The sequence below is a fragment of the Drosophila elegans genome, unplaced genomic scaffold, assembly GCF_018152505.1.
Source record: "Drosophila elegans isolate 14027-0461.03 unplaced genomic scaffold, ASM1815250v1 contig_520, whole genome shotgun sequence".
NCBI lineage: Eukaryota > Metazoa > Arthropoda > Insecta > Diptera > Drosophilidae > Drosophila > Drosophila elegans.
In genome coordinates this window covers 595625-613572 of record NW_024545903.1, presented here as the reverse complement: position 1 = coordinate 613572, position 17948 = coordinate 595625, and the positions used below count along the sequence as shown (strand labels likewise).

The window sequence follows — 17948 nt, the reverse complement described above, 5'->3', positions numbered from 1 at the left end:
CAGTGAAGGAGACATTTCCGACCGTATAAAGTATATATATTCTTGATCAGTATCACTAGGAGAGTCGATCTAGAGATGTCCATCTGACTGTCCGTTTCCACGCAATCCTGTTTTAAAGCTATCTGCTTGAATCTTTGCCAACAGTTGACTTGTTGTTGCAGGTAGTATATAAGTCTGAACGAGCCGGATCGGAAGACTATAGCAGATATCTACCACAGAAACATAGGTACTAGAATCTGCATGTCGAGTCCCAAATCTCAAGCTTTTTTGGTTTCCAAGATCTCGACGTTTAAACAGAAGGACACTATAATATGTAATCATATTCTATCATTCAAAAGTAAGCAATAAAAGTTTATGCTATTTATTCAATATTCCATGCAATTTAGCTAACCCAGCCAAACAATATTAAACACATATTTAAAAAGGCAACACATATTTAAAAAGGCAAGTTAGCTCCTCAGCCTTATTTCCTTACCCTTATTTTCTCATCCTTATCTCCTGAGTCTTATTCCATCATCCTTATCTCCTCGTCCTTGGACTCTGTGTGTGTTTTGGTCTTATCTATCTGTTGACATCTATCTGTTAAAAATCTATATAATAAATCTATATATAAGCCTCGTCTTGCCAAAGTTTGCTTCCCTTCTTGGTTTTTAATTTTCTAGAAATCATTGCAATCTTAAACAAATTTTTATACGGCAAAGTTGTAGTTAAATAAACAAGCCAATACCCCCGTTGCCCCGATAACATTTAAAAAATGGCTGCTAAAAATGGCTTCAATTTTTTTAACTATTTTGGCTTAAATAGTTAGAGCATTACATTAATTTGGTAATATCCAGTTTTCCAGTTTTATTACATTGTCATTTAGATGTGGACGAGTTGGCGTAATTATTTTACAATATCATACCAGAATATTATTAAATTCTCATAATATTATCTAATAAGTTAAAAAACTGACATTAATGCGAATCGGATTTTTATTCAACGGTGCGGCCCATCCTGGGCATAACCGGTGGCATCCACTCCTCAAACTGGGGAATGTCGAACAGGGGGTGGTCGTTGAGGATGTCGAAGCGGACCACCTTGTAGGTGGAGATCAGCCACTGGCCCATGCATCGGTTGTTGGTCCGCACGTTGCCCATTTTCGTGGGCTCCACGGAATAGTCACGCCGGAAGCGCATAAAGATCTCGGCGAAGATCAGTGGGTGCGGCACGCGCAACTGCGAAGGATCCACATACTGCTCCAACAGCTCAGCCATCTCATGGAGTTCGGCCGGCGACCGAAAATCGTTGGACCGCCGCAGAGCCACAAATACCACATCCAGGAAGGCGAACCTATGATCGTAATGGCGCAGCAACTGCACCTTTAGCGGAATGGCTCTCCGGAAGTGGACCTTCTCGAAGCGCATCAGAGTGAGCCTCCAGTCGGGCGGATCGTCCAGCAGATCGTGCTTGATCTGCTTGAAGCCCATGGGCGTACTGCATCGCTCCACATTCCGGTTGCGGCGGCGTCTTACGAAGTCGGTGAAAACTGCAGCCGCCTGGCGCGAATTCTCCATGAAGTGACTCTCGGAGAACTCCCAATCCCACAGCAACTTTAGCCGGAGCAGGGCCAACTTGGTGATCAGGCGACTCAGTGGACTGTAAAAGTAAATCATTGAGTGCAGGGACATCGTCTGCGGCTCGTCTTTGGCCACGAAAAAATCCAGCTCAATGTCCAGTTTCTTGCCCTCAGCCTGGTGCGTGGGCTTAGCTCCATCCTGCGGCACAATTTGCCGCGGACTCTGGAAGCCATGGCGCACCTGGATGGGAGCAGTCAGGTTGTGTCTCGAGGAGATGGCACTCCGCCTGGGTACCCGCTTCGATCGCTGCAGCACATGACCGTAGCAGGAGCACTTGTTCATCAGCAGCCGGTGTATCTTCATCATTCCATAGTTTAATTTGGTTAGAATTTTGTCAAAAGAAGGTGCCGGAATATTCAAACTGAACGGAATACAAGTGTATTCAAGCACTTGACATTTATTGCTCAGAGTGAGCATTGAATGATAGGCACTTGCCACTTCAATTAGTCCTGCATTTGGTATGCTTTCACTCACAAAAAATTGTTTTTTTATAAAGTAAAATAAAAGAAAACGAGGAATTTAATACATTAAATAATATGAATTTATAAAATATATAGTTTTTTTACAATGTCAAAAATAGGGATTACATTTTGTAAATGTATAAGCCATCACATGACATCAAGACGGCTTACAAAAACTAAAAATGATCGTTAAGTGTATATAATTATATAAAACAGAACTTTTATGTAAAATAAGTATTTTTGATATTTATATCTATATGTTCTTGATCAGGATGTTTCTATAAACGTCTACGTTTTGGAATCAAAATCACTACCATGATTCCGAATTTTTGAATACGCAACCCAAGTTTTTTTCACAATTTGGTCGCACTAACTTTAAACTCTAAATCGACACCCAAAAAATGTTCAAAACTATACAATTATTTCGAATCGGAAATGTCTTCATGTGTGATTTTCACAACAGATGACGCTGTCGTTTTATTGTTTGAAGAATGGAATTGCTGGCGCCACCTGGCGGATGTAAATTTGTCTTCAAATTGGTTAACAGAGTAACTGTTATCTAATAGTCGGAGTCTGAACTTCGATTTGGTACTGTTAACTTTCAATGCGATTGTTTTTGCACTGTATTTTATCATTTTGGCAAAACAACAATAAGGTTCTAATTGAGCCAGCATACGGGGGAAATCAATCCGCTCGAGACCAGGAGCCGGACCCTACATCCTGTGCTTTAATCCCGCAGGAGCGGTGTGTATATTGATTCAACAGCATGCAATTATCGAGTGCATTAGCAAATGCAGAGTGCCCTACGAATTGAGCTTCCATTCACCTTTGGCCACCTCCACCCACATGGCCCACCCGCATTTGTTTGCCCAGGCGTTGGTTTATCCCTTCCCGACGAAGGAACACAAACAATGCCAAATGGGGAGACAAGACAGACACGCCCAGCAGGAAACTCAAATAGAGCATCCACCCACCGTCTCCGGCATCGGCTTAATTGCTTGCCAATTGATTTCGATTCAACAGTGCAGGCTGAAAAATATGCAAATGTTTTCGGGATAATTAAATAAAAATCTATTACACAGGCAACCCCGGAAGTATTAGTCAAATCAAGGCATTAGAAGTACAGTTGCCTCAAAACATTTGAAATTTCATGAAAATTTATTTGAAGTTTTAAGTTACCTAAAAATTCATTTAATTCATTTGTGATAATGTTCGATTATTAATCAATAAGGAGTTGGGTACTTTGCATTAATATCTATAAGCATTAAATTACATATTGACTGAAATTAATATAATCTAAAACCTGTGTTCATTAGCCAAAAATTTCCATTAAAGATGCAAATATAAGCATAAAACCAACGGTTGTTTTATTTACAATGTAAATTTGCTTTAATTAAATTTAAAATTTCTTCATACAAAATAAAAAAATAATTGTCTTAGCAGTGCAAAGCAAAACTATGATGTTTAAGGCGATATATTAATTAGAGAACAGCTTGAAAGATTAACATTTCAGAAGTGTGAAATATGAACAAAAACATACGATTGCCTTGAAAAAATGTTGTACTGCTAAAACTTTTGCGAACTTTATAATTTATTAGATGAAAACTAGAGAGAAAAACGCATAAATAACTTATGAATTTTACACAATTCTTAAAGAAGTACATTTATCATCATGACTATGAAAATCCATGATAAAACCGTTTCAGTTTGATGCCTACGAGCGTTTTAACTATTCAGAAGACAAAAAATTCCATGCCCATTCATGTTTGATGGCGTAGATTTATCAAACGAAATATGTATGAAATGAACGAAACGGAATAAACCTGCGACAATAGAGTTGGAGTATGAATAAATGCTGCGAATGCTGCAAGTGGAGCGAGGATTTCAGGGCACACACGGCGGATGGATGATGATATGCCGGAGCATTTGGGCACACAAAATCCCCGTGTAATCCTCGGAAAAATAGAGAGAAAACAGAGGGAAATATCGCAATAAAATATGTTAAGTAAATACGATAGGAGAACCGGGGGAAAACTAAACAATAAGCCAAAAAGTACGCTTGATTAAGTTTAACTTCCGGTCTGTTATAAATTGAGCATTTATGTGGGATTTGTTTGCGAAAACAGTTTCTACTTTGTTGGGCTGCCCAAACGCCGTTTTCCCCCGAAAAAATCCATGCCATCTATCCATCGGATTGCCAAACGAGACAAATGTTTAGGCCAACACACACACACACTCTCACACATACATATACACTACCGTATGTCTATTTCCGGCGGAAGTGGTGAATAAAACATGAAACGAAATAAAATGACGGCCCGAGGCAGAGGTGGAAAAGAGAACTTTTAGTGGCCAAAAGTGAACATCCGTTGTTGTGGGGCCTGAGATTTTGCTACTTCTGCTGGTTGGCATTGTTTAGTTTTGTTTTATTTACTTGGGCGCAAATGGCTAAATTATTCCTGACCCAGCCAATCAAAGGGTCAAATAAAAATTAAATGGCAAACATTTTATCGAACACTCTGCAAGGAGTCTAAGAACTCGGCACGTTTCAGCTGTGGCTACATCTCCGGCACTTAATATCCGTTGATAAAATATTCAATTTCCCCCCGTTGACAAACTTAGGAAATAACTAACTAAACGGGAGCCAGTAGATATTTACCTGCTTCAACAAAACAAGATATGAAAATATAGCTCCTTGGATGCGAGCATATTGAAATTTAATTAGAAGTTCTGACTTGACATCCTGGGCAGGCAATTGTGTAGGCCAACAGAATATTATAATCATTCGATCATTGAGGGCCCAATTATAGTTATTGCCCTGCCCTGTGGTACTCGAGCAGACAAGAGATTGCAGACCGAATTCGACCATAAACTGCAATTGAATGCCCAAATCCAGTTCGGAGAGTGTTTCATTAACGATCTGTGGCTTCGTTGACCGCAAATTTATTTTACCAGGATTTGCACTTTTGTCCATTCGTAAAAGGGCCATGCAACTAATTTCAAAACCAAAGCATTCGACTGGATAAAGACTCAAATGGGCAAATTCACTTAAAAGCTAGGCTTATGAATTTGCTCCGTTCCAAACCCCAAAAACCCCAACTGATTCGATTTGTTCAATATTTTGCGAGTGTTGATTTTATGCAAACGTTGCCACACATCTCCATGTTTTCTATTTTTTAGAACCCTTAATGACAGATTTACGTTTCTAAAACACGTAATACATTTATTTCAAAATTAATTTGTCAAGTTAATATTATAGGTTACAAGCTGTTCAGTATGACTGGCAGTTTTAAACTGTCACAACTTATCAATAAAAAACTTATGCCTGAAGACTTGTTGAATTGTTTGTTTAAATTACCTTTACACCATGTGTGTGTAGTATGGACAAGAAATAGAACCAAAGTGTTACTTTTTTAAGGTCTAGTTGGGACAATTCATAAACTAATCTGACCATTATCTCGATGGTCGGATATTTTGGGACTTATTCATTGTTGATTAAAAGCTGACTTTAAAAATCTTTCTAATTAAGAATATTTGATTCATTCGCAGTTTCTGAATTTTAAGTTAATGATTTATTGCTATGTATGATATATTTTCTGTTTTAACAACGATAGTAAGCGACACAATGGCTGCCAAAACCGTAGATGGGATCGTATTGTGTGGTGCTGGCAGGAGGCATGGGGCATTGGCTGCGACAGGAGGACGGCGGACGTGGACATCTGAAGCTGGTGGTATTGGCATTGGGTCTGCACTTTGGGGGGTTTTCATATCTGCAGACCAAGTCATTGGAGGGAAAGCCATGTTTCATGCCCGTTTCGGGTGGATGCTTGGGTTTCGGCCACTTCTTTTCCGGTTTCCTTGGCTTCTTTTTCTCCGGCTCTGGATTCGTTGGCTCTGACTTCTTTGGTTTTGGTTTCTTGACAATCATCTGGGTAACTGTGCTCTCGTAGACCGATGTCACATTTTTTTGCGATTCTCTGGCATTGGGCCGCTTTACGGATTGCTCCTTTCTTTTAGTAACTCTCAAGCGTAAAGTGCTCACGTTGTCGTACTCAGATGACCTTTTTTTTCTCACTTTTGGCACCTTGGGTTTCTTCTTCTTTATTTTATCCACCGAACTGACACTACTTAACAGGACAAAACTCTTGCTAAAAAAGGAGTTATGTATCAGATACAGTGCTCGCTGAATTATGTAAGACATTTGTAAGAGAGGTGGATCACTTTATAATTCTAAAGAATAACACATTTATGTATTTATATATACGATTTTAAAAAAAGATAATTTGAAAACGTTTAAACAAGACCAACCTCAAAACTCCAACCTCCTCCGGAATTCAGTACACATACAAATTATATTAAAACAAGAGAAGAAGCCATTTTCGAATCATCGAACAAAAGGTGATATTCTAAAACAAAAAAATGCAAACTTTGTCAAGCCGAAGTTAATACACCCTTGCAACTGTTAAAAAAATGAAATATTTCTTAACACGACTTTATTTATAATACTACCTTAGAGACCAGTTTGCGTAAAAACAGACAGACTACTCAAGATGAAACGTTGCAAGCTTTTGACTGAAAATACAATACGCTCTGCAATAGTCTAAATAATCTTACATAATTTACAATAATAGCTATTTTTAGAGCCCTACCTTCTTTCCTCGTTTGGGGAGAACATATCCTTGCCGGATTCTGAGCGGCTTGTGTCTTCCAAAGGTGAGTGGGAAATGGGCGAGCGGGGAGGGTGTTGCGGGGTATTAAAGTCACGCTCAAATGTTTCATACTTCTCGTAGATCAGCTGCTCTTCTTGGGAACTATCTGGTTTGTTACCAGTTTCCGCCTTAAAAGATTCAACTATTGGATCCAACTCTGACTGTCTAATGACCCGGTCGGTTATGACATCTTCCTTTCTGCTATTGCCCCGACTGGTCTTTGTTTTCTGGGTTTCCTCCCTGAGCTTCTTACCCGAACGGGATACCTGTTTGATATTATTCCGAGTCTCGACTTCGGTGACGGCATCCGAGCCATCGTTTGGGAAACGGGTGACGGACTGGATCTCTTTGACGATGATATCCCTTTTTCCGGTGCGATGTTTCACCTCCAGCTCCTCCGTCGTAAGCTCGGTGACCGCGAGGATTTCGGGCTCCTCTGGCTTTGGACTCTGGACCTTAGTGACCTCACACTCCATCTCATCCGTTTGAACGCCCATTTCGTGGGTAATAGTGAAGCTGCACCTTTTCGGGCATTTACTGGGGCCATTGTCTTCGCATATTCCTTGAAAACAAATTCGTGGAATAAGCTGAAAACAGTTTGGCGGAGCTAGTTGGCAACAGTTTTGAGGGGGCAACTGGAAGTAGCACTTCCGAGAAGATCGCTGTGAACAAGATTCCTCGGGAAATGGCTGACAAGATTCCAGGAGAAATTGCTGTCGCGCATCATGGGTAATTTGTTGAGGGGATTGCTGAATAAATTGATGTGGAGATAGCTGGGGAAATATTTGACGAGATTGCTGGGCAAATTGTAGAGGAGCTTCCTTGGTAAATTGCCCAGGACATGACTGCCCGAAGTTGTAGTTTCCGGAAGGCTTGCAATCACAATTTCGAGGAGATACCTTAGAAAGTTGCTGAGGATTTCTCACGGAAAAATCATGAGTAACTTCCTGAGTATCTGATCCGTTTTGCCAGCAAACTCGTTGACAGCTTCCAGCCTGGGCCCTCGAATCATATGACAAAATGGTCGAATGCGGCCAGTTACCAAAGTTTGCGAAAGGAATGCATTTGTTTTGATAAGGCGACGGCATTCGATAACGCTGTTGATCAAATTGGCACTGATTACCCAGCGATCTGTAGGCCAGCATTCTTCTAACATTCACAACAGAAGCGAGCACTTCCCAAATCTAATTCAAGAGAAGTGAACAGTTCATTTCGCAACGGTCAATAAGGAGTTTCAGCCATCTAACACACTAATTTATTTTTTTGGTGAAACATCGAAATTGTTTTTTAGGTGGAATTGTTAATTCCAGGGCATGCTGAGAGCTTACAGCTAAATATAGAAAATAATTATATTTAAGAAACCAGATTTTTCTATCCAGAAAATTATATTGTTTTTCAAAATATTTGTTTAATAATTTAAAGGTAGATTTAAATTTGCGTAAATATGAGAACATAACATCAGGATTAGTTCCTCAAATTAAATTAAATACATCATTTTCAATACCTAATCATGGGTAACACTGACTTAAGCTTTTAAATGTAACCTTTCATTAATAGCTAGTTTTTATTCCACCCACATTGTGATTTATACAACACACTTTTTATTTATATTAAAATTAAGAGTACGAAATTTTAAAAGAGATTGAAGTCGTCATGAGTTTTCAAAAGCAGTTGGATGACTTTAACCAGAAGCTGGACTATGCCAAGTGGTATATGGGAGTGTCGACGCAACAGGAGGCCGCGATGTATGCTATGTCGGAAAGCCTTCGCGATGACTTCGAGCAGGGAACCGGCGAGCAGATGTTCAAGTCCCTGGTTAACCTGGGCATCCAACCGGTGATATCCAAAAAGAAGATCAGTCGGATAGTGCAGTTGAGCAGGAACAATATACTGGCCTTCCTCTACTTTGTGCTGGAGGGCTACTACAAGACTTGCCAAAAGGATGGTGAATACAGCATTAATGAGCAGTTGTTGATGAACGCCATAGCCAAGATCGACATGATGGCCACAATCAGAGGTCTAGACGCCATACTTCCGCCCCATAAGCCTAGTAAGGGTGAAAACCAAGTTCAAGCGGCGAATGCTCCAGCAGCGGAGTACCGAGCAAAGAAAAAACCCTCCAAGAAATTACCGTATTTCCAAAGTCAACCAAGACCCGTGCAAAGAACCTCCCGGCTGACCACCAAGCTCCCTGATTTTGTCGTGTCTTTCAACTTCTGGCCCAACAACGCCCCACCCAACTACGGCAAGGATGAAGCGGAACCTTGGTATGCCCAGTACCAACTTAATCCCGGCCAGCGTTTGATCAAGAAAACCCTCTCCGAGACACTGGAACGGTATTTCAAATTAGAAGGATTAGAGAAAAGACAGGAGGATGATGAACGGCCAAAGAGTCGGGAGCCCGAGCCGAATATGTGCCTGATACACAAGGGTCAAGTGGTGCAGACCCAGCTTTTGAGGGACGAACTGGCGGTCAAAGCGAGGGATCGCTGCCTGGAGCTGCTCGATGTCACTGAGCCGTACGGCAAAATACGCCGGGCCAGAATCTTGGCCCAGTTGGAGCACGACATCGACGTAGTAATGGCACGCCATCGCAATGCGATGCACTGCGACCAGACCAAAGTGCTGACCATTGAGAACTTTGATTGCGTGCTCTGCCAGAAGATGTTGGTATCGCAGCCCTGGCCAGAACCCATGGACCAGGTGGGTCGAGCTCTGGTGGGCGAGGAATGCGGCATGGCCCATACGGCTGCCACAGATACCTACCGCGGAAAGAGGCTAGAGGGCGGCGGAGGCAAACCGGTGAGTTGAAAATTCCTTTCTGTTGTTATTTGTTGAAAACATTGTTGAAAACCCTAAAACATTTAAATATATACAATTATTGATCAGAATTTATAGATGAGTTAAGTATCGACTGTTTGTTTATCTGACCGCCAGTCCGATCGTCTAAAAGTCGAGGTCTCGGAACCCAGAGACTTGGGAAAAAGAAATTTGAATTCGATTTGGTTAATATTTAGGTTAAGGCATATTATATTATATTAAACATATTATATCAATGCGTATGTAGCGCAAGTTCATTTAATAATTTGCCCTTAATTATCAAAATTCTGTTATTGCACTCTGAGACAAGGTCTGTTTTTGATGTGCTTGATGTGTCAATATCTATCGAAACACTAAAAATTGTCCAAATCGAATCATTATTTTTAAAGTAACTAGGAAAATTATAATTTTAAAGTTACTGTATATTTGAAAAATTGAGTTTTTTTATTTGAGAGAGCTGAAGTACAGTTAGCATTGTGTGGGAATGATGCTTTCTCTTTGCTTGTAAGGTTGATCCTGCAGTTCGGCAGGTGGCGCCTCTTAAATCGAAGCTTTTATGTAAATTAATAGCTGAATAATAAATATTTAATACACTTAAAAATATTGTAGTAAGTCCAAATAGTTTTTACTGAACTCAAATATTTTTGTCTTTGATTTTCGTTTATTATAAATAAGTATTTTACAATTTTTAAAAATATTTTCATTTTTTTAATTGATTATAATATCTACAAATTTGATATAAATTTTTAACCATATTTAACAAAAATAATAATTATATGATTCAAAATATGTTTTGATTTAATATATAAATCATTCAATTTAGAATGCATTGTATTAAATAAAAAATCTTTAATAGTCAGATATATATTTATTACTATTCCATTGTTTTTAACACTTCCTGTTTTTCATCTGCAATTAAAATCGTTAAAAACTTTAAACAATTCATCGGCCAAAACTAATTACTGTTTAAAAAAAAAAAAACATCTTAACTCTATTTTCACAGAAGAAGAACAAAAAGGAGAAAAAGGGGAAAAAGGGGAAAAAGAAGGAAGCGGTGGAAGTGCCACCGGAACCGCCGAAAAAAGAGCCGAAGGTGTCGCCCTGGAAACCACCACCTCGCAAACTTTTTAGCGGTGGCTTCCGCATGCATAGCATCGACTTCGATGAGAAATTGGAGAAATGTAGGACGGTACTCAGTGCCTCGGAGTGCGAGGTACCTCCGGCCCCAAAAAGAACGGCCGTATCGTTTCTCTTGGCCAAAGGAAAAATCCCAACGCAAGGCCATCAGTGTGCCACGCGAGTGTCGAGCAAGCGGTACAAAAAGAAGTTTTTCCGCGGACCGCGGGTGAACAAACCATATCAGTTCAAGTACCCCCGCGTCTTCCAATCCGGTCAGCCGCAACCCTTTGACCTGGAGAAGATCGTGACCAAGACGCTGGTGAAAGCGCTGGATAAGTCCGATGAAGAGGTAGCGGTAGCCGGTGACGATTGTGATTTCGATTGCCTAATGTCGGAGATAAGTATTGAAGAGGAGTTGCCCATGGAGGTAAAACCAGAAGGTGCACCAGAAGTCGCAGCGAAAGTGAAACCCCAGACACCGCCCAATATGTTCGATGAACTGGATCTGATTGATCCGGATCAGACCACCACCGACAGTGCGGAGACCCTGGGTCGCTCGAGTAACCACAGTCGTCGCAGCCATGTGGATCACAAGGCGGAGATCGTGGAGGCGGTGGTGCGATGTGCCAATGCCATTTGGCATAAGCAGGCCACCATCAAGCGGGCCGAGATGGAACGCGTGGGGCGGCTGACACCGCGAATGGCGCTCACGTACCAGGACACCGAGAAGATCGATCCCGACAACGCGGAACAGATGAACCAGCTGCTGAAGGACGGACTCCGGGCCCTCAGGAGGGAACCGCGCTACGTCCTGGCCAGTTTACCGGAGGCCCACAAGCTGCCCATCCTAAGGGAGTGGATCAAGAGGCGGTACGGCAAGACCTACAGCCAAAAGGAGCTTGAGGACAGCATAGCCGAGTCGAACAGGATATTCGAGCTGGTCACCGTGCTGCAGAGCAGTCCCCCCGATCCCGATCTCATGGGCATCGATCGGTTGCGCAGGTCCGAAGAGAACTTTGCCAACTACAAGAAGATCAAGAATAAGGTGAGCTATTTCGTAAAACCATTCATCCAAAATATTAGAAAGTCGTAGGACCATTCGCAGATATAAAAGGCTACAATTAGGCTTTAAACTTACAAATTTTATAATTTTTCAATAAGAAATTAAAGATACTAGGAAACATTTATATATAATTGACTCCAACCTTAAGACAATCAAATTTAAGCTTTAATTTTCCGTTTCAATAAGGATTTTGAATATTCAGTATTAAATTTTCAAAATATTTTAATAGATTTCATAATTTTCAAATGTTTCAAAGGTTTTTGATTGAAGTAAAGGACTTTGATCTGGAACTTTGTAAATGGTTTTTAATCTGGAACGTTCACAAACAAGATAGTTTTCTGGACAGCTACAACAGTATCTTTCATACATTAAATTGATTTAATTTTAATATTTCCTATCAAATGAATATGCCAATACAAAACAGACACAAATCTATCTGAGCAATTGAAAACATATTTTTCCACAGGCTTTCATCGTGAAGCAGACCTACCATGATTTGTTGAACGCACGTTACCTGGGCATCGTGAGCTCCGCTTGGCAAGCCATGGGAAATTATCTGGTGCCCGGAGGACCTCCTCGCAGGACCTTCTTCGCCTACATTGCCTCCAATCCGCAGCAGATCATGCGGGCAAAGGTGTGGAACGGCGAGTATCGCAATTACCGTGCCATGCGGGAAAAGCGAAAGGAACAGGAGAGTCGTTTGGGCAAAAAGCAAGATTGATTAAGTAAATAAAACATTTCCGGATTTAAGACTCATTGTATTTGGGTTTGGTGCGAGCCACTCTTTTTCCCGTGAACCCTTTGCTGACCAAGTAGTTGATGATGGAGCGCTTGGTGTGCACCTTCAGTTGGCAGACGTCGAACTCGAGCTCCTTGTTACCATACTCGGCCCCTTCCATCCGTTGGACCAAGTGGATCACGTGCAGCAGCACCTCGCCATCCAGCTGCTGGATCTTGGCGTGCAGATCGAGATCCTCTTCGGCCGTAAAGGGTTCCCCCTTCCTTGAAGTAGGCGGAGTCCACTCGCAAATCGAGGAGGAAGCCTCCGAGCTGCTCGGCTCTGTTTTCCTCTCAACTGCGTCCGAATCTTCTGAAGAACTCGAAGAGCTTGATGTGCTCGAAGAACTCGAAGAACTTGACGAGCTCTTCTCGTCGGCATTCTGTCCTTTGCCCTGGGATGCGTATAGCTGAACCTGGGCGTACATCTCCTCGAAGATGAGCTGCAGCTTTTTGGCCATTTCGTAGCACAAGTGGCCAGGATTCGTGTATAAATAGGTGTTGTAGAAAATCAGTCTCACCTCCTTGGCAAAGTCGGCGGCTGTCTGATAGCAACCCGTATTAAGGCGATGTCGTACGGTGGACAGATCCATTGGTTCCTTGACAATCTCGTGGTAATCGTGTAGGCCCAAAAACTGGGCATCCAGTGGTTCGTAGAAAACCCAAGCTATACTCCTATAGGAGCTAGCAAATAACCTCTTTATAATCACCTTGCAGGCATTCATTTCCGGCGAGGGACGTTCACTCTCTTGCTTTCCAGACATGCTGGAAAATGCGTAGGATAATATGAAAGTCTCCAAAGAGCTATTATTTCTCACCCTTTTTGCCACTGGCTACAAAAAGATTAAATGCAGAGTAATATTTTTTTTAGCAATGCTGTCAACTTTCCCACTTTGGGTTGCTTTGTTTGGTTTTGTCGGTATTTTTAGTTATCAAAAAAATGTAGGATTACCACCTCAATCGGAGCAGAGGAGGCAATCCACAAAGGCGGTCGGGCCAGCAAACAAAATTCAGTTAATTATGCAAGTGGTTCTGTGCAGAAATTTATTTTATTAAATTTTTTTGTGTGGGAGTCTGGCCTTTTGGGGATTGGCATTTCCCCAATCTTTATCCTACCCCAGTAGTTAATCTAATTCTAGGACCCATGCAAACAGTCCCTTTTTCCGGTGAATGTATTTCGACAGACGCTCAAGTCCCTTAGAGATATTAGGCCAGAGAATATTTATGGTCAACCGCTGACGTTGGCTATTTTAGAGAAGTCTTATTCATTTGCATATAGGCTTTGCCGACAGATACAACATACATCATTTTTGGGCAAATATTTGCAGGGTTTCCATTTGCACAGTCAACAAGTTGGGCTCTGTACACAGAAATGCCCGGTAAAATTGTGCTGTTAAAATGCCTTCCACATGCGTGAGGGGTAGTCCTGCGGCTCTCCCGCCCTGTTAGCTTGCGATCCACAAGTGAGAGTGAATCAGGCTCTCGCTCCTTCTCTCTCACTGTTAACTCTAACTTACTTTCCACAACGAGGGCGAATTGGGTGGCAAACGGACCAAGTCTTGGCCACATCTTGGGGCACCCTTTCACTCTGGTGCCGGGGCTTTGGGGAAATGGTCGACTTGCCAGTGGAATCTGGACTCAAACACTCCACTGACCCACTTGCGAGTACGAATCCACCCTGCAGTGGTTTGGATTTGACCTTTGTCCAACGCACTGTACTGCAATATCAAGGAATAAAGTGCGTGCGAAATATGCAAATCTCCCACACAACTCCGATTAGTTTCAAGTTACAACATCCGTTTGCTGGCAGCTTCGTCGTCCTTCTTCTTGTTTTTTGCGATCCAATTAAAAATTATGCACAGGCATCCTCAAATCAACAAAGAATTAGAGCGGCAAAAAGGGGGAATAGAAAGGAATAAAAGGAAACTTAAGCTGGATTTATTTAAAAAGAATTACTTAACCAATAAAAATTGTATTTAAACGTCGTATTGAAAAAAATACATATCAAAGCTATTTGCTCTTTAGATTTTAAATTAAATTAAGTAGAAATATGAAAAAACAAGAAAGAAAGCAAACTTCGGCAAGCCGAAGTTCATATACCCTTGCAGCTATTGCATGAATTAAATACTTTTGAAAACATTTAAATTATGATTTACTTGAGTATATGAAAAACAGTGAAGCTATGATGATTTGCAGCTCAATTATTAGATAGTTATTTTATATATTTTTATTAGTTCTATGGGAGCTATATGATATAGACGTCCGATTTTGATAAAATTTAAACCATAATTCTGAAATAATTAAACATTGCCATATGTCGAAGAACTAAACAAAAAATTAAAAAACAGAAAAGTTATAATTTTTTTTCATTTATTTCTGCGATTGTTCCTATGGGACCTATATGATATAGTCGTCCGACTTTGATGAAATTTAAACCGTAAATCGAAAATATTTAACCATTACTAAATGTCGAAGAACTAAACAAAAAATTAAAAAACAGAAAAGTAATAATTTTTTTTCATTTATTTTTCCGATTGTTCCTATGGGAGCTATATGCTATAGTCGTCCGATTTTGATGAAATTTAAACCATAATTCTGAAATATTTAACCATTGCTATATGTCGAAGAACTAAACAAAAAATTAAAAAACAGCAAAGTTATAATTTTTTTCATTTATTTTTCCGATTGTTCCTATGGGAGCTATATGCTATAGTCGTCCGATTTTGATGAAATTTAAACCGTAAATCGGAAATATTTAACCATTACTAAATGTCGAAGAACTAAACAAAAAATTAAAAAACAGCAAAGTTATAATTTTTTTCATTTATTTTTCCGATTGTTCCTATGGGAGCTATATGCTATAGTCGTCCGATCCGGCTCGTTCCGACTTATATACTACCTGCAATAGAAAGACAACTTTTGGGAAAGTTTCATGCAGATAGCTTTAAAACTGAGAGACTAGTTTGCATATAAACGGACGGACAGACGGACAGACGGACAGACGGACGGACAGACGGACAGACGGACATGGCTAGATCGACTCGCCTAGTGATGCTGATCAAGAATATATATACTTTATAGGGTCGGAGATGTCTCCTTCACTGCGTTGCAAACTTCTGACTGAAATTATAATACCCTCTGCAAGGGTATAAACATTAAGAGGGTATTCTGGTCTAAAAGCCTACATTTTTGGCATTTGTTCAAGTAAGATAAAAAAAACGAAAAACATTTTTAGAATACAAGAAAGGAAGCTAACTTCGGTAATCCGAAGTTCAAGTACCCTTGCAGCTATTTCAAAAAATAAATATTCTTGAAGACTTTAAAGTTATGATTTACTTGCGTATATGTTTAAAAGCATTAACCTATGATGATTTGCATCTCAGCTATATGATATCGTTTTCCGATTTTATTAGAATTAAAAGCGTAATTCTGAACTGTCAAATTATCAATAAGTCAAAAATGATTTTAAAAAAAATTACAAAATAAAAAAGTTAAATTTCTTTAATAAAATATCATCATGTGTAACATGAGGGTGTGCCCATTGGTCATGAATGCTGAGATTCGTGAGAACAATTTTATGCAAGATTTTATTCCAGTTCATCTTTATGGGCCCTCAACGCGAAGATTTCTTTTGAACTTGTCGATACGTCAAGCACTGTCTGAGTTTCATTTGGTATTCCATATGTAAAGATTCCCTTTCTATCGCCGAATTCTAGATAAAAATCTTTTTTTTATTTTTACACAAGTAAAACTGCGACACTCAATCAGTTGGCAGATGAAATTATACACCCAGGGACTGGGGCAGGTGCTAAAAGGATCGCCGGAGGGACGGGCAAAAACGTGTGAGGCTGTCAGAGGGACTGGCTCCCCCCTCACCCATATACCCTACTCCATGCCTCGCCACCTGTGAGCGTGTATCCCTACCTGGGCATCCCGCATCCCATATCCCATTGGAACCAGGCAATACATATGTATGGATAAGTATAAGAAAAAGCGGCAGCAGCAGAAAAAGCGGCAATATGAAAGCCCTGCAGAAAAAGGGAAAAGAAGAACCAGCAGATATGAGAAATGTACATTTGGACAGGCTACACACGCTGCCCTCACAGCGAGTGCGACAGAGAGAGGGCGAGCGGAGCGAAAGAGACGGATAGAGCCAGTCAGATGTCAAACATTCTTTTGACACTTTGTCATAGCATCTCTGGGTGACACTTGTCAGCAGTCGGATTTCGCATTTCGGTGGAATGGATGTGCCGCAGTTGATTTATACTGCCATATGTATGTATGTATGTAAAGATATATCCACTCGTGTCTTAATATTATTTACTTGTGAATCGTCTGAATTCAGTTTTGCTAACGCTTAAACAAATCCGACAAGCGCCTTTTTGGGTTTTTAACAAAGAACAAGTGATTTTAGCAACTTGTTGGAAATTTGATTTTGAAATATTTTTGTAGAGAATCAACAAAATCCATAACTTTTATACCAAAAGTTTAAGGCTAACCAACAAACTTCTGTTAGCTCCACTTATGTATATACAATAAACAAATAACAAATAAATTAAATTAATTTTATTTTGCCCATTTAAGGATAATTAAAAGGTTACAAATATTTTACTTTATAAATGTGAAGCAGATGAACGCTAAATCGTTTTATATTAAGAAAAAACTTGTTTTAAAATCATTATTATTTTAAGCGCCATATATCACTACTTGGGACTTAATACCAGCTCCCCGAGCCGAAGTAAATTTGATTGTGACTGTCGTAGCACCCACTCCTCCAGATGTGATTTCGGCAGTGGCACCTCGGGCTTTCTTTAGATCCGTGATTCTAATGTAGCTTATTGTTTTTGCAGTTCCTGCCTGTGTTAACGTATAGGTTTTCGTCGTCGTTTGCAGGAGACTTTTGGGTTTCGATACAGTCTCACTTGCAATAAGAGTATCCGTTGTTGCTTGTGTCCCATATGTATAATCGTTTCCTTCTCCGCCGCCGCCGCCTAGATTTCCTTCAATCAGGCAGACATTTGTGCCAACCAACAACAAGAACACCGCGAGAAGGTACATTTTTAAAGGTTGATTTTTGGTGAAGAGATGAAAGCTTACTGTTGGTAACGACAATACAGCATTCCGTTTTTATAGGGCTGCCCAGCATAGAAAATTTCTGTAACCTACCTGATGGCCTACTTTGATAATAGAGCAGATAGAGAAGTGGCTGTAACACCTGCCAAACATATCTTTAACACGATGCATTCATTCTAACTTGCCGCACAACGGCAAAGAAAACAGTATTAAGAGAAACAAGAAAGAACGAGTTCCTCGACTATAAAATACCGACCCATTCGGAAAAAGAGGTATTTACCAAATTTACAAAAAACGAAAATGTTTA

The 17948-nt window shown here is 40.3% G+C and overlaps 5 protein-coding genes and 1 long non-coding RNA gene across 8 annotated transcripts; 2 read left to right on the top strand and 4 right to left on the bottom strand.

The window, feature by feature from the left end:
- Nucleotides 1-831: 831 nt before the first annotated feature.
- Nucleotides 832-2032, bottom strand: LOC108141729. The gene has a single exon (XM_017265222.2). It carries the CDS (start codon nucleotides 1923-1925, stop codon nucleotides 975-977), a length of 951 nt encoding a protein of 316 aa, XP_017120711.1. The 5' UTR covers nucleotides 1926-2032; the 3' UTR covers nucleotides 832-974.
- Nucleotides 2033-5678: 3646 nt separating this feature from the next.
- Nucleotides 5679-8090, bottom strand: LOC108141633. Of its 3 annotated transcripts, none has more exons than XM_041709914.1 (2): nucleotides 6730-8090; nucleotides 5679-6228 (listed from the first exon to the last, which is right to left on the bottom strand). In XM_041709914.1, the coding sequence occupies exons 1-2, from the start codon at nucleotides 7932-7934 to the stop codon at nucleotides 5682-5684; spliced, it is 1752 nt and encodes a 583-aa protein (XP_041565848.1). In that variant the 5' UTR covers nucleotides 7935-8090; the 3' UTR covers nucleotides 5679-5681. The 3 variants fall into 3 exon arrangements, with proteins under 3 accessions (XP_041565848.1, XP_041565849.1, XP_041565850.1); XM_041709915.1 differs by having other exon boundaries at nucleotides 5679-6207; XM_041709916.1 differs by having other exon boundaries at nucleotides 5679-6204.
- Nucleotides 8091-8346: 256 nt separating this feature from the next.
- Nucleotides 8347-12539, top strand: LOC108142123. Its single transcript, XM_017265821.2, has 3 exons — nucleotides 8347-9591; nucleotides 10613-11773; nucleotides 12258-12539. The coding sequence occupies exons 1-3, from the start codon at nucleotides 8443-8445 to the stop codon at nucleotides 12510-12512; spliced, it is 2565 nt and encodes an 854-aa protein (XP_017121310.1). The 5' UTR covers nucleotides 8347-8442; the 3' UTR covers nucleotides 12513-12539.
- Nucleotides 12538-13464, bottom strand: LOC108142124 (bromodomain-containing protein 2). Its single transcript, XM_017265822.2, has 2 exons — nucleotides 13387-13464; nucleotides 12538-13333 (listed from the first exon to the last, which is right to left on the bottom strand). Exon 2 carries the CDS (start codon nucleotides 13330-13332, stop codon nucleotides 12538-12540), a length of 795 nt encoding a protein of 264 aa, XP_017121311.1. The 5' UTR covers nucleotide 13333; nucleotides 13387-13464.
- On the top strand, nucleotides 13131-13442 carry LOC108142126. Its single transcript, XR_001774282.1, has 2 exons — nucleotides 13131-13217; nucleotides 13286-13442. It is a non-coding gene; the product is annotated as an uncharacterized LOC108142126 (long non-coding RNA).
- A 3655-nt stretch (nucleotides 13465-17119) lies between the features above and the next one.
- On the bottom strand, nucleotides 17120-17679 carry LOC108141741. The gene has a single exon (XM_017265234.2). The coding sequence runs from the start codon at nucleotides 17624-17626 to the stop codon at nucleotides 17255-17257; it is 372 nt and encodes a 123-aa protein (XP_017120723.1). The 5' UTR covers nucleotides 17627-17679; the 3' UTR covers nucleotides 17120-17254.
- Between the last annotated feature and the right edge of the window lie 269 nt (nucleotides 17680-17948).

Excerpts from the sequence above, each read along its gene's own strand:
- LOC108142124 (XM_017265822.2), bottom strand. The coding sequence starts at position 13,332 with ATGTCTGGAAAGCAAGAGAGTGAACGTCCCTCGCCGGAAATGAATGCC.
- LOC108141729 (XM_017265222.2), bottom strand. The coding sequence starts at position 1,925 with ATGATGAAGATACACCGGCTGCTGATGAACAAGTGCTCCTGCTACGGT.
- LOC108141633 (XM_041709914.1), bottom strand. The coding sequence starts at position 7,934 with ATGCTGGCCTACAGATCGCTGGGTAATCAGTGCCAATTTGATCAACAG. Across the intron at positions 6,229-6,729 it reads TCCCCAAACGAGGAAAGAAG|CAAGAGTTTTGTCCTGTTAA; the intron begins GTAGGGCTCTAA and ends CTCCTTTTTTAG.
- LOC108142123 (XM_017265821.2), top strand. The coding sequence starts at position 8,443 with ATGAGTTTTCAAAAGCAGTTGGATGACTTTAACCAGAAGCTGGACTAT. Across the intron at positions 9,592-10,612 it reads AGGGCGGCGGAGGCAAACCG|AAGAAGAACAAAAAGGAGAA; the intron begins GTGAGTTGAAAA and ends CTATTTTCACAG. Across the intron at positions 11,774-12,257 it reads ACAAGAAGATCAAGAATAAG|GCTTTCATCGTGAAGCAGAC; the intron begins GTGAGCTATTTC and ends ATTTTTCCACAG.
- LOC108141741 (XM_017265234.2), bottom strand. The coding sequence starts at position 17,626 with ATGTACCTTCTCGCGGTGTTCTTGTTGTTGGTTGGCACAAATGTCTGC.